This window comes from Zosterops lateralis (assembly GCF_965231275.1).
Source record: "Zosterops lateralis genome assembly, chromosome: 1".
NCBI classification, from domain to species: Eukaryota; Metazoa; Chordata; class Aves; order Passeriformes; family Zosteropidae; genus Zosterops; species Zosterops lateralis.
In genome coordinates, this window is record NC_139762.1 from 38,042,886 (window position 1) to 38,058,906 (window position 16,021).

The following is a 16,021-nucleotide window of genomic DNA, read 5'->3' on the forward strand; positions in this document are numbered from 1 at the left end:
TTTTCTGACTAACCCCTTGAAGATGGTCCTTCCTATCATTCCAGTGGAGTTCAACCTCCTGAGTCCAATACTGAGGTTGAGCAGGTTAAAGGAAATGTTTTACACTGGTTCAGTGATTTGGCCACATGTTTTGCAAATAGCATTTCTGCTGGTGTATATGATGCTGTTGGTTAAATTCTCCAACAGAATTTTAGTCTCTGAATTATTTTTTTACTTTCAAAGCAGTATTTAAAGCAGCAATGAATTTCCACATTTATAACATCAGATTGCATAGGAAATGTGGCAGTATAATCATGTTGTAATTTATAGCTTTCTGGTACTTTTGGTGTTTTGAGTAAGTGTAATTTATGGAACCTTATTTCTGTATTTTTAGTATTTTTCTCTGTTTGCTCAGTGCCACTTATACTTGATGAGATAAAGATATAAATATCTGGTTTTCTACAAATTCTTTCTAAACTCTCAGAATAAAAAAGATTATTTTCTTTAGCATGAAAACTTTGCAGCCAGATACAAGCACCTGCTGCTATTTGTCAAGATGCTTTTCATCACTTTCTTCAGATTGGGCTCCATAAAAACTAAGCAAGACTTCAAACTACCTCCCATAGCAGCACTGGAATTAGACTGCAGCATTCTTATAGCTTTTTCCTTTGGAACAGAACAGTTGTGTTGCTTTTATCTAGCAAGTAAAGTGCCAGCAACTGGGTTTTTTTTACTTTAAAATATTTTGGACCAGTTAGAAGAATTTAGTTAAAAACCCTAGTGGAATTTGTATATTTTGACAGAATTCTCAGAAACATTACCTGGTTCCCCAATGATATTGACTCACTGCAGTACAGTTAATAGATAACATTTTCCTGGGATTTTGTATGTTTGGGACTTGCATTAATTATTGAGCACTGGTCTATTGTTCTCCTGAGAGTCTCCTATGTAAGTAAGGTAAGGGTTTTTTATGTTTAGGTAGCTCTTTGGGGAAAAGAGGAGGGAAGGGGTATTGGTTTTGTTCCATGGCAGAATAAAACTTTTGCTTTAAAATGCCAAAGGTGGTTCTGTGATGCTTGGTCTCTTTATTTCCTGTGAAAAAGAACTAGAAATAGAACAAAGCAAGCAGACAAAAAAAAGGTCTAGATTTAGATAACTATCTTCAGTCCTGTCATTATTTTGGTGTGCTTCTCTTATCTGCACTGTGTAAGTCCTCAGGGGTTCAGTTCAGTGAAATTTTTTATATCTCCTTCTGTGTCTGATTCTTTTCATTGAGACAATACTTGGCCCAAAATAATTTTTTCCTCTTCTAAGGTAATCAAAATCCTGGGAATTTCACCGTGTGTTTATATATGCATTCCTTTACTGCAAAGAAGTTGCAGATGTTTTGTATCTTCAGATCATATTCGTTTCTTCAGCCAAAATCTGGATTTTTCTCTAGAAGACAACCAGGCAGCATTCGCTTCAAGCCTTTCTGGTTCCCCGAGCAATCTCTTCTATAATTATTTGTATATCTTGAATAAATCAGGAGGTCTGTGCTGAGGTACTCCTGCTGTAAGCCATGCCAGTCCTTCAGGAGGTCCACAGAAACTTTATTATGAGAAATAATAGCTTATGTCTACTTCACACATCTGCTTTTCCATTGAGGTTATTCTGCTTGTTTATTCTACAACAAAACTCACCCTTCCACATATTTTTAGCATTTTTCCTCTGGATTTTTTATGACATCATTCTTAGTTGAGAAATCCACTACAAGATGATTCATTTTCCTTTGAATATGACTTAATTACATTCTCACCTGCAACCTCTGTCTCATCCTTTTCCACCCTTAAAATATTGTCTTTTTACAGATCTTGCTCAAGACAATGCCAGTGATGCTTATATTGAAATTTTTCGGATATTTTTATGCAGAAGGCATGAGTTTGACATATACTGTGTAATTCTTTACAACAGTGCAAATAGTGCAGTATACAACTCTCGCCTCTGGAAATTGCATTTCCTGGACACTGTACATTTTTTTATGGACCATTTTTAATATGATTTGTGTCAATTTTTCAGCAGAGCATTCTTTTCCACTGCATTATTTCAGATTAGTGTTGCTTCTCTGAGAAAACTGTGTGCAGAAATTCTTGCTGTTTACCGAGAACTCATTTCACTGAAATAGACACAAGGGAGTCTGGTTTTTCTTCCCATTAAAATTAACTCAAGATTATCCTTTAATTTCAGGGATTGAAAGATGGTCATATAAACTATAAACCTTTCAAAATGGTTACTCTTAAAGTTCTTACACTTTATTATTGAAGTACAATAATTATAGCGGAAAAATCAATACAGTAAAACTCACCACTAGCTGTCATGAAATTGTCATGGGAGTCATAGGGGATTGTAAAAGTGACAGTGAAAAGCCCAGAAAATATGTATATGGGCTAGCATACATGAAAATCAGCTTTAAGTCTTTTTGAGTAGCAACTTCAGGCTAGTGTTGCACTTGTATAAAATGGAAAAAGTTTCTTATTCAGAGAATGTAATAGAAACATGTGATATCTGAACAGATAGTGGTTTTGACATTGCCATTTAGGTATCCAGCCTGTGAAAATGAAAATCATATGCAAAATTGAGGATACTGCATCACCCTCTGTGGAGCCCAAGTGCTGCATTAGGCAGATGGGGCTGAGGAAGGATGACCACTGTGCCTTTTGCCTTCAGTTTAAAACCCAGATGCAGGACTGTTTTTTTTCCTGAGGATACCTAAATTTGTTCAGGTGAGGAACCTTGCTATGAAATGACTCACTGTCACTGGAGGACAATTAATACCTTTATGATTTGTGTCTCACTAGTCTCTCCACACGGCATGGCTTGGTCTGTTTCTTTCATGGTCAATTCCAGGGCAGCAAGTGGAATTTCTACTCCTTCATTCTTGGAAATGGTGGCTGAAAGTTCCCTTTGCTCAGCATGTAGACACTAAATACCTTCTGGCTTTGCATGGTAGAAGCAAGTGGAAGAACCATAAAGATTTTCTGCTCACTTTACACTGCTATCTTTTTATATTTCTGTATCGAAAATATTTGCTTTATGTACTTACTGATATCATTCTATTACATAGGGTATAGAATCCACAGATTTATTTTTTTTTTAACATGGTCACTTTAAAGGGGAAACAAATTTCCATGAAATCTTCTCATTTCAAGACCCTAGCAATTTCTCTGTGTATTCATATATGTGGTCCTTCACTGCAAAAAAGTTCCAGATACTTTGAGTCTTCCAGACTATATCCACTGCATTTCAAGTGATAAGATGAAACTTTCCCAATGATAGTTAAATAGTCCTTGAACTCCACATCATCACATTATAAAGAAATTTGGTTTCTTGTTTCCAGTATCAATGGTATCACGATATTTTCGAAGCCCCTGAGCTACTACTCCATAATTAACACAGTCTCATAAGAGGAAAGGAGCATTAAATTTCAAAGAGCCAGGAACATGATCTTTCAAAGCCATTTCACACTGGCTTCTAAATGTCTAGCTTATGTTCTTTCTCTCAGTTGTGCAAGAATAGTGTCTCAAAAATCTTTTTCCCTGTATTCTTCCACTAGCTCTCCTAGCAGAACCTGTAATATATTGCTGCTCATGTATTGCACTATCAGTTGCAGTGCATATATTGTGTGCAAATATTCAAAGGGTTGTCCACTGTGATGGCATTATAATTAGTTTCATCAGGCATGTATGTAATAAAGGGAAGTGTGGGACACTAAACCCACAAAATATTATGAAATGGTGAAAATTTAGTATGCCTGTAAACTGAGCACCAATTGTGAGTAGGTGACATAATGCTTAATACAGCTGTAAACAAAACAGCTTTCAACTCCTTATTTCATTTCTACTACAGACAAGTGATAAAGGAAGGTATGGACAAGATCACATTAATAAAGATTTGTTGATGATGTGGCCCTCGTATTTGAAAATATTTTTATTCAGGAAGAATGTTGTCTGCAAACCTTTTTCTCATTTGAATATTTGAACACAAGTCATAGTCCCAGGCTCCTAAATCATTGGGCTATATGATTTGAACTTAGGAGAACCCTATGTGTTAGTTTGATTTATAGCAATTCTATTTCCAAATTTCAGGTGAATTTTAAACCAGTGGAACAGTTGGGGAAAAAAAACCCAAACAGCAAATTTGTATGGGTAACACAAATGGTTCTTCTGCCTGGTGGATGAACTTAAAATTTCCATGTATTTAATTGGAGAAATTGCAAAACATGTTTCCCTTGGAAATGTGAACCTGCGCACCCTGCTGTGCGATGGGCACTCAGAGAATGCCCATCTCTCACTGAAGAGCAGCTGAACTCTCTCATGAGGGATATAGGGTTCAGTTCTGCCAGAAGAACAGGCACCCAGCAAGTAACTTCTGGATGACACGGCACATTGTCACAGCATGCTGGTGACTCATGAGTTACAGCATCTCTTGATTGCTAATGTCTTTGTTTTTCTGATTTTTTTTTTTCCCAGTGGCATGTGCTGTTTTTCTTGCAGCACTTCAACGTCTATAAAACTGGCATGTAAATATTTGACAGCTGCAATATAGCTTTTTTAGTTACATCTGCACTGTGCACTGGCAGCCACTGCACAATCAATAAAACAAATAAAGCTCATCAAATAGAATGTAATCGTTTTTTAACTGAAAAATAATTATTTTTCAATATTGATAAAGCTTAAGGGTGGGAAAAGAAGTATTTTGTTGCAAACTTGATTCAACTGACATATGTAAATTTGTAATTCCAGGTAAATATAAAAGCAAAAGCTAAGATGTACTTTAGACTAATTCATATTTCTCTCTGAGGAAAAGGTGTAGCTATTTACTTCTTCTAGTGGAGCTTAATTTTGGAGAATTTAAAAGTCATCTCTGCTGAAAGATTTTATCCTTTACTATAGTTCACCCTTTACAATTGCACTGATTGTTTATTTCAAAGGTGCTCTGTAATGATAAGTGAGCAGTCACAGTAGTGCTATTATTTCAACAAAGTCTGTCTCAGTCTTATATTTTAGAGTTTAGCTGGATTTAAATGATACTGAGATTGGAAAAGCAATAGGAACATGCAAAAAGATTTCTAATGGAGCAACAAATGATTTTTTCCTCAGTAAGATGCCAGAAGCCCATTTCACCATGAGGTTCACTATTGCTTTTGGTTTTCGCTTTGTTTCTCTTTGATACAGTCTGCCTTTTTGGTCTGCTTTCTTATAGGAATAGGTAATTTTACTGGTCATGCAGAAAGCTGCAGTAATTATTCCAGTATTGACCTGATGCACTAATGGCGATGAAAGCTGAGTTTGGGATCGTTAAACACAGAGTCTCTTAAGTGGCTTAGGATCTTGTGTTTATCAATAAGGCTGGGAAATGATTTAGCAACCAGATGCCTAAATTTTGCTTAGATACCTCTGTGCTGAACTGCATTGCAGATTAACTCCTCTTGTAGCTATAAATATTGTATAGAGTAAAGCATTTTTCCTGTCAGACTAAATATTATTGTAAATACAAAGTGAAAGGTTTATTTCTTAGCTGCTGAATTCAGAATTTTTCTACTCATTGTAAATTATTCCTGTCAGTTCAGGTCAAGTAGGAACTATGGAAGCTCACCCCTTCAGCTGAGTCCATAGGGCTGGGTACTTCAAATACTGATTCATAACTCTAAATTTGTAGCTGCTGCCCAATTTTATGAATCCTCATAATGAAATGAGTAGGCCAATTAAATCAATTATAAAGGTTACAGTGAGTTACAGTGATAGGTCTTCTGTTCATCAGTCCATACTTTTACTTTATAATGCAATAGTTTTACCTTTCACTGTGCTACTATAAATTCATTGCAATATGAATTAATTTTTAGAGAAGAGTGGGAGGAATTATCAGTATAATCAGCTTTTTTTTCTGACTTGCTTAGATCTAGATAAATCTTTCCTTCATATTAGTGACCCAGTCAACTGTACTGAGATTTTTCAAGAGGAATTTTAATGTCTAGAAACGTATGCATTATAAAAATCATCTTTGTCTCGATCAGATTCAAAGGACACTAGCTGGAAAATGATTTTGAGCTCTAATTAAATTCATTTGCATCTATATGTGCTGACTTAATGCTAAATGTTTTCATACATACTTTAATCATTCAATTAATTGGTAATCTTAACTGTTAATGTGGTCATGTTCTCCCTCATGGTATTTTGCATGAACCTGGAATGAGATTTCCCTTGTTAAGTTGCCTGTGTACAAACTGTGTGTAGTACGAAACAAATCTGTGTGTAGTACATCCTTTCATCCAGGAGAATTGTGGACTGTTCTGCAATCTGTAGAGCAACTACGTGAGTCAGCAGCTTATTTAATGCAGCTTCTTTGATTGCTAAAGATTTTTTCTTTTGTAGGATTTTTTTCTTCCTCTTTAATTCTTAAATACCATGACATTTAAAATTAGAATGGTTGTTGGCTTTGCTCAGTTGCAGAAGAATTCAGGTGTTCTCTTCATGAAATCTTCTGGACTTTGATCGAAAAGAACTGGGGAAGCACAAGGATGAGATTTATAGCAGACATAGCCCTAGTATTAAAGGAAAAGTCCTTTTGTCATTTTTTGCTAGATATGACAGTAGGATTCATGAAGGGAGTGCAGAATATAAATTTAACACAGTGTTATTACAAACAGATAATTTTTAGGCATTAATTAGGGGGAAGAGTATTGCATAAAGCCTTTTTCTTTAATTATCTCACTTCTAAAACTTTATCATGGGATGTTTGCTGAATAAGATTCTCTGTATCTGATGGCATGAGATCTAAATTTCTGTTGCTCCAGTTATGATTTTTTGGTATCATGCCATTGAAACAGGGTAACACTGTCTAAACCTGTGATTGAAGGTATAGTTATCATGGTTCTGGTTCATCCTTTTTGATTGTCTCTGGCTTTATGTTGTGTTTCTGGCAGAGATTTCTGAAAACCACATGAGTCTTCCATTGATCAATGTCCTATCCTATCCAGTATGTTCTACTTCTGAAATAAAGGCAGGCATGCAACCTCCTAATGGTTTTCCTTCAAAATTTCATGTGAAAAAGTAACTTGATCTTCATGGAAAATAAGCATAAAGTAATAGAATCACAACTGAAAGAAATCTGCTTTTAAATCATGCTGGCAAGCTGGGACTTCTCTCATATTCATCCATCTTTGCTGACTTGCTGCTAAAGCAAAAGCTCATGAATGTTGGATATGCTGTGTTTAGGCTTCTTCTCCCATCTTAGCAGAAGCACTTTTAAATTATCTTTCACACAAATCTCACAGGCTTGGACAAAAAATCAAGTATTTGTATCCAAAGCTAATATACAAATATCCAATTTGAATCTTTTAAATTTATTTTGCAGAGATTTAACACCACTTAATTTCTGAGCTGAAACCTACGGTTGAATGGTTAAAAAAATATCCAGTCTGCCCAGTCTCTGGGCTCTGTGGCAGTCACACTCCCAGCTCAGAGACTTTCACTTCTGGGACCGAAGCCGCTTCCCTGTGGGTGGCTCCAGTGACCCCACAGGTGCCCACCTGACTCCCTGCACATCCCACACTCACAGTCAGACTGTGACTTTCCCTCCTCAGTCCACCCCAGATTTCTCAGAGCAGACCCTCAGATGACTCTTTCCATAAAGCCTTTTATTCATGGCACAGCAACACAGAAACAGCCCCAGCTGGTGTCTCTGGGGACAGCAAAGGAAACCCAAGAGTTTTATACCCTCACAATGTCTCCTCACATGTCTCGTTCCTGAGTCCTCTGCTCCTGCTGTGTCTCCCAGAGTTTATCCATCCAGCTGTCACCACCCACCTTTGTGCCCTTTGCTGACCAAAGGGTTGGCAGCTCATGATCTCTTGTCTTGGGCTCCCAACAGCATCTCAATCTGCATCTCAGTGTGCAGTCGACAAAGTGAGCTACCTGCACCAGATTTAGTCCTCAACAGTCCAAATCAGCTCTTTCCTACACAGATTTCAGCAGTTCTTCTCTCCTTTTCCAAAGACTCACAGTTACATCTTTCTCAATAGATCAAGTATTGGATGTATTGTCTCATCTAAAAATAAAATTAAAAACAAACATCCACCAGTAATCTAATATTATCTCCTGATCAACCAACCTGATCATCAAAAGAACCTAATATTCCATTGAATGTGCAGAAAGCATAACACAGAATTCAACAACTTCTATATTTTTATGGAAGTGGTGCAATCAACACACAAACATATACCAAAATACACAGACTAGCAGGTTTGTATCTCCCATTGCAACTTACCTACTGCAAGTACAAAAATAAGCAAATATGTTGTCTTCTAGTCCATAAGTTTCTAATAAATTATTCCAAAGAAAATGTCATTTATTTTACTCTAGATTTTAAAATCCAGCTAGTTATCATTGAATATCACAAAATTGCGTGCTGGATATTTTATTTGTATCACAAGAAAGACTGAATGATAAGAATTTCACCCTCAATACTTTTTTTTTTTTAATATTTTACAGTGTTTTACATATGCAAGTAATAGCAAGTGATATTAAAGATTTGAAGCTACAAAAATATATTACAGAACTAAACAAACTTTTAACCAGAACATTTTAAGGTATGAGTTTGTTGGGCTTTTGTTGTTTGGTTGTTTATTTTTTTAAATTTATGTAATAATGATTTATGTAATAAGTAAACATTAATCACTTTATAAATGTTACTGAAGAATTAGGTGATACATGTAATTACTGGGTACAATATTCCTTGGTCCTTTTCAGTATGACAACATTTTTTTCAACAAAATATTTTGATATGTCCTTTAGTGTGGGATTTAGGTGCATCTCTTGTTATTTTATTTAAAATTCAAGCTCAAGAAGAACAGCAAATATAATTCTGATTATATTTTCCAGATGCTTTGCTGTGGTACTCAAAAAGTTCAGTAAAATTAGGCTTACAAGCCCTTATTAGACACCTGCTGATATTAAAAGAAAAATAGGCTGTTATTCTAGCTTGTGCTGGATTGGCATTTATAAGTAAACTGGTTTATTCCATGAATCTTAAAGTAAACACAATTGTTCAGGGTTTATTTTGATAAAATAAATGAAAAATTACTTCATAAATTTATATCATAAATGAAAATAGAATTTTACCACTTTACATTTTTCATAAAATCACGGCGTGCTTGGTAAGCTCTGCTGTATTCCTGTTTATAGTGACATTCATTCACTACTGAACATCCTCTCTACCTTTTCTGTCCTTTCAGTCTTCCATATTCTGCTTCATAAAATTCTCAACAATTAGAATTAAAGAGAAAAACAAAACCCCAGTGCAGTCTTTGTATCACATAATTGTATCTTAAACAACAAGAAACAGGGAAGTAAATTAATTTGCTAGCTATGAATGTATTTGGTATGAATGATCTGCTGGTCTTGCACCGTCACACTTTCATTATGCACTGCAAACATATGATTTTAATTTTTTTGGCAGTGTGGGGATTTAGTTTTGTGTTGTCAGGAGGAGCAGCATGTTAGTGCATGAATGGTAATGATACTTATTTCCCAGTTAGGCAAATAAAAATGGCAGGTTAAGTCAAGCACTACACTGAACCAGAATGCATTTTAAAAACACAATATTTGGTAAATGGGAAAAGACTGTTTTAATGTAACAATCATTTATTGAAAAAAATTAAATTTGTACAAAATGTGGGTAACTGAAGGAAAGTCTTGAGAGAAAATTGATCATTTAATAAACCTCCATTGTCTTAAAATACTGAAAGCAATATAAGAGTAGTATTTTATCCCTTGGGTAATTAAAGAGTAACATAGCTGAGATTGTTAGGATTTCACAGTTGTAGAACTCTTCTGACAGTTCAGACTGAAAACAGATTTATTTTTCCTCTATTTTAGTGCATGAATTCTGTGCCTCCCTTCCCAATCATAAATAATATATCTCTGTATGGGGATTAGGTATATCAACCTGAGTTTTCCATTAAAATAATTCATTTCTTTCTCTTTAAATTTATGAATATTTATCAAGGGATTATGGGTTAGTTAATAGTATTTCTCCTTAATACATACACATGAATTCACTTGCACATAAGTCTGAAAAATGAGAGGTGTCTATCTTGGGACTAGACTGCTCCTAAGCTCCTGCTAGTAAGCTGTAAGGTAAACATTCCTTAACAAGCAATGGGCAAAAAATAGTCTTTCCTCCCTCAATGTGAAATGTAGACAGATTTTGCACATAAAACTTTTCTTTTTCACTTTAAGATAAGGAAACACAGGCAAAAAACCTGTATGAGAAGTTCATATGTTGTCTGGAAAGGGTCTTCCTGATAACTGAAAAGGACTGTAAAGGGCCAGAATTGTTGACATAGGCTGAAGATGAAGTTCTGAGGTACAAAGCCTTCTAAAGCATTTCAGAGAGGGGTGGAAATGAGCTATTAGGCTGCCAAACTGTTATTTGCCCAAGATTTGAAATCAAATTAGGACACCATTTCCTTGGTTGATGCCCATATCAATATGCTACTCTTGCATGTATCATACATGATAGCTGCACCTTAAACACATTGAAAAATTATTATAAAGAGCATTAACTATAACAGAATGGTGAATCTTTGTGTTTCATTTGGGACAAATATGGTGGGACTCCAAAAGACAGGTGACTGACTTTGGATGATTTTTTTTTCTTCAAAAGCAAAAGCAAACAAAACAAAACCAACCAAACAATAACAAAAATACCCCGACGAAATCAACCCCACCCCCATAAAGGACAAATAATTCGCTGTAGTCTAGAATGTCCCTACTTCCGCATAGCCTAGCATGTCACTCAACTGCTTTTAAGGATTCCTTTGCAAAATTATATAGAATAAATTAGTTTGCTGATATAGGTCAACATTATCTTATTGAGATCATGGAGATTTTCAGGGTTTTATCTTGTAGCTGTGTCTGTTCAGAGTGCAGAGTAGTCTGAGTGGCAGCATAACACAACATTTGAAATTGCTCCAAAAGTTTTAATATTTGTCATTAGTCTTCGGTTGTTATAATGTGATGGCATCTATCTTAGAGGCAACTATCAGAAAGTAGTCCTTGAGGAGACCATGAGGCAAACTGTACAAAACCATGAAGAACTATTGTATATGACCTGTGGACGAGATCTGTGACTGAATTTCAGAATAATAATCTGAAACTAGAAATTAGATCCTTGTTTGCAGGCATTTGGGACTTTGCTTTAAAATGTCTGTCCAGTGTGGCTGCTTATGATGCTAAAGAAAGTACTCTGTCAAGTGGTGTAGAATTTAGACTTTAATTCATATTTTACTTTTTTGTTCTTCTGCAGATAGTAACTTCATCCTTGCAAATGCTCAGGTGGCTAAGGGATTCCCCATTGTTTACTGTTCTGATGGCTTCTGTGAGCTTGCTGGATTTGCACGGACTGAAGTCATGCAGAAGAGCTGCAGCTGTAAATTTTTACTTGGTGCTGAAACAAATGAGCAGATGATTCTTCAAATTGAGAAATCGTTGGAGGAAAAGACAGAATTTAAGGGAGAAATCATGTTCTATAAGAAGAATGGTAAGTCTTTCTTTCCTGTTCTGTTAGTCATAAGGAATGAAACAGCATATAATATATAATATATATATAATATAATGTTCATTTCTAAGTAATAATTTAGTGTGTCTATCATCAGGCCCATGAGAATAGATTTGAATAATGACAGTAGGTACACATTGAGACCATGGTTGCACTGGTGTTATTGATTTTAAATAAATATGTTACAAAGCTGCATAGAAGAAATTCAGGGTACTAAATTGCATCGTGAGGCATTTATTTGCACTCAGTACGGCACTGTTTTTTCTTCTTTTTCTTATACTGAAGTTTTTACCTCTTATTGCTGAAGATGCAATGAAAATATTCATATTCACCACAAGACAAGCTACTTAAATTTTTCAATGCCATCTGTAAAATGCTTAGATATCTGAATGAGCCAAGTGATTTCTTCTCAATAGCTATTATACATAAACACAATAATAATTTATGGTTACTTCCTAGCTGTCCACCGGCCAGCCCTGTTCTTCAGATAACCGCATAAACGAGTTATTCCTGTGGGTCCAAATCTCAGGCAGAGATGAGTTCACGGCTTGGAAGAAGGAGCAGACTCACACTTGGGGATCAGGAAGATTTTATTCAGGCCTGAAGCCCAGGTGCAAGTGAAGTTTTCTGGGGCTCACCTGCCCTTAAATACAGAGGACGTTACCTTTAGGAATGAAGGAGAGTGACTTGGGAACAGGTGGCTTTGGGGTGAAAAGGGAAGCGAGGAAACCTGAAGCCTGGCTGAGTCATTTAGTTTTCGCCAGAGCACTCAAGCCTTAGGGTGTGGCAATGGGTCTTATAAGGGAAGGATTACAATGAACTGGGAGTATGCTATTGCAAGGGGAAATGACAGGGATTTGGAAAAGGGAGGTCGTAGAGATGAACCATTACAGAAATTTAATAACAAAAACATACAGAACTTTAGAAAACTCAAAATACACAGTGCAACAATAATTATTTTTGAAAAGTGAAAAATTTATGTTCGACAATGTAATGTCACATAAAGCTTTGACTGCTATGGCAAGGCATTTATAAGGACAATTTCATTGTCAAGATGAATGAGGCACAGAAGACAGCAGCTCACCATGCACAATTCTCAGCTTCTTTAATTTATATCAGGCTCCTCCAGTGTACTTATTCCATGTATTCCTATTGCCACATTCATGTGATCTTCAAACATGTGACACTAAGTTTGAGATAATGGCAGGATTTCAACCAGGGTAACAGGAGCTGAGTGATACAAGGACTCCCTGGATCTATGGGTGTTGAGAATCACTTTCTCTTTTATTATATGGCTAGAGTTTATAGGCATATGTCTAGACCACATTTTTCTCATAGGTTTTCTCTCCCTCTGTCTTTATTAATGAAACATTTTCTTCTCGAATAACACTATTATTATATGCTTTAAAAAGTTATTTTCTAAAAGTGATAACTGCATAATGACAACAAAGTGATTTGGAGGATTAGGAGAATGCAGCTTCAGTTTCACTCAAAAAAATAAAAAGGAATGTTCCTTAGTTGGCTTGTGTTCATGATGGCTGCTCTTCATAGTATGAAAGTTTGAAGTTAATCTGGAAGATCCTACTGAATGCTTCCTCCTCTTGAGTCTTTGGAGAGGCTTGGGAGTATGGGAGGGTGTTTGGTTTTATTTTTTAGCTTATAGAAGAGACTCAGACAATTTCTTGAAATCTTTCAGAAAGGTTATTCAAATAAAATAGCTTCAAGTTGTAAAACATGTCTGAATATAAGGGAAAAATTGTTTTAACCTGGAAGGATAAGAACTGTTTTTTTCCAGTATTCCATAGTGATAGCTGGGCATGGAGAGAAGATATTTCAAGGTATTTAAATTAAAGAAGTAAAGCTAAGACATTAATTTCATTGTCTTCATCCTGAATGATAAATTGTGATTCCTTTGCATTATAAAAAGGTGCTTCAAATATGTAATAGATATGATTAATACAGACAGAAAGAGAATGCAGGTCAATTAGCAGAGAAGTAACTGAATCACAGATAAATAGATAAAGAGGAATTTTTGAGGCTAAAAGAATTCCCACTATCCATCCTACATTCATCCCTCTGTATAATTTGACTGGAAGCTTCCCCAATACATTTTTTAAATTGGAATAAATTTCCCTAACTGCCCATTATATTTTTCATTTCCATGTGGTTTTGTACCACTGGGAAACACTGGTATTAAAATAACATGATAATTTTTTATATAAAAGGAAAATTTATCTTAAAAAAATAATCTTGGTTTTTCAGCAGAGCTACAAGGTGCAGGTGCTAAATTTGGCAAATTGGAGCCATTTTAGCTGCATGTTTTTGGGTTGGGTTTGGAGGGTTTTTCAGAGGAAAAATTGAACTTCTGAAGGTGTTAAGCTTATTCAACTTTGTCTTTGTCCAGAAAAAAAGTTTTAAAAATATTTTAAGACATAAGAACTTTGGGAATCATGTCCCTGAAATGATTGTATGGATACATTCCAGTATGTCCAATATGGAAAATCATTGTTATTTGGGCTTCTATAATGCCAGGAACATAGGTGAGTGGGAGACACATAGCTAGCAATGTCTAGTTATCACTGGGCCACATTTCAGTGGCCTGTTAGGGCTTTAGGATGTCAGAGGGGAACCCCTATCTGGCTTTAGGCTGCTATTTAGCACAGCCTTGCTTTGTAAGCCTAACTACAAGACCAAACAAGCACTTCCAAGCCTCAGGGGTAATTCTGAACTCACGGAACAGACAGATGTGCCTCAGAATACTTCTTGAAATCTTAATAGTTAGTACAATGTTTTGATAAAAATTACTATGAAGCGCATGAGTGTATGAATACAATAATTTCCTCTTGGTTTGTTCTTCTGGATTTGGTCTAAAATGTAGATCATATGTGTCCTGTTTTTTTGCGGCAGATGTTCAAGATTACAAAACTGAACATGCCTCTATCTCTTAATTGTCACATTTTTCAATATTTTAAATTTGATTTAAACTTATTTCAAAGATGGTTCAGTTTTTATCATTAAATTAAACTGTTCATTCTCAACAATGAATTTGATCTGATTTTATTAAGCTTGAATATGGACCTTTTACAGTTATTTAACCATCATTAAAGAATTCACGTAACACCTCTGCTCAGTAATTTTTAGTTAAAGGAATGATTGCTATAACTAAAGCAACCCCAGCAGTCCACATACACTCTCATGGAAGTTTCCAGACTCCTCTGAGCTGATAGTGCAACAAGAGTAGTGCACAAGGAGTTGGGTAGGAAGCTGAATAAAGTGGATTATCTGTCTGTGTTGGATGAACTGCAGTGTTTCATTGCCTTTGTCATTGGGGTTTGGATTTCAAGAATGATATTAAGCAGTTGTACTCTGACCAGTCCTGAGACCACTAGAAGTGGATAAGAACTTTTTTCTATATATGTTCTCATTTGGGAATTTTAATGTATTTCTAGGATAGGATAAACTGGTTGTAACTCCTCATCCTGAAAATTTTCTGCCATGCTAGAAATGGAGAAGTATTACAACCATGGCAGCAGATACAGCAGCTTCAGAGAGAGATGTCTTTTGAAAATTCAACTCAAAATATACTTTTCATCATAGTTTCAGTATTTATTTTGGTTCCTCAGTCAGTTTCTTGCTTTTTCTTTGACAGAGCTATATTAGTTTCTTGAAGACTATCAGAAAAGGAGACTATTAAAAGACAAGAAATTTTATGATTGTTGCCTTCTTCAGAAAGTTTTAAAATTATATTGCTTAGGAGCTGATTTTAAGCTTTTTTTTCCCTGTTACTATTTCTACATTTTCTTTAAAACATCTGCAACAAATTAAGTTGTCAATTATGATAATGGAAATGCAAATTAACCTTTCGAAAATTCAGGCGAGTTGTGAGAAAAATGTTCACTCCTGGATCTCTTGTTTAGAACAATCTAAAAGCAGTTGGACACTATGCTGAGGAACTGTATTTAAATAAACCCTTCTTTTTCTCCCTGTCAGACTTTTTCTGAAATTTGTCAATAGCAAGTACAGGTAGTTAAATGAGATGCTCACATTCCCTCAAACTGAAGTACAATTAAGCAGCTGTGTGGATGCTTTTCCCTTTCTGTTATAGCCTAAGATAATGCTACAATAAGCCCTGTAATCAGTGACTTAGTCCAGCCTAAGCTCTCCATCTTCAGCTGCTGAGAAGGTCAAACCTTGGGTCCCCTACGACCCCATCAGATTTATTTCTTTGTCTCAAAATTAGGTTTGTAGTGTTTGAAAAGACATCTGTGCTTACACACAACCTTTTAAAACATGCAGTAGTTCCACGGCCTACCTTCACTGAAAGGAAATTGGCCTCTTTCTGTGTATGTATGAGTTGTGTGAAACACAGTGTTACCAGCAGTGGCCACTTGTGATTTATGGACATTTGAGAGACTTCACTGAGGGGTCCACCGTGCACCCCAGA

The 16,021-nt window shown here is 35.7% G+C and overlaps 1 protein-coding gene across 1 annotated transcript in view; it reads left to right on the forward strand.

Annotated features, from left to right (window-relative positions):
• The window catches only part of KCNH8 (potassium voltage-gated channel subfamily H member 8), a gene marked incomplete at both ends in the record, with an annotated part of 177,021 nt that overhangs the window by 45,040 nt on the left and 115,960 nt on the right, over positions 1–16,021 (forward strand). The window contains one exon of the mRNA XM_083867048.1: positions 11,326–11,559. Within this exon, the coding sequence (XP_083723174.1) occupies positions 11,326–11,559 (234 nt within the window). The remainder of the gene's footprint in view (positions 1–11,325; positions 11,560–16,021) is intronic.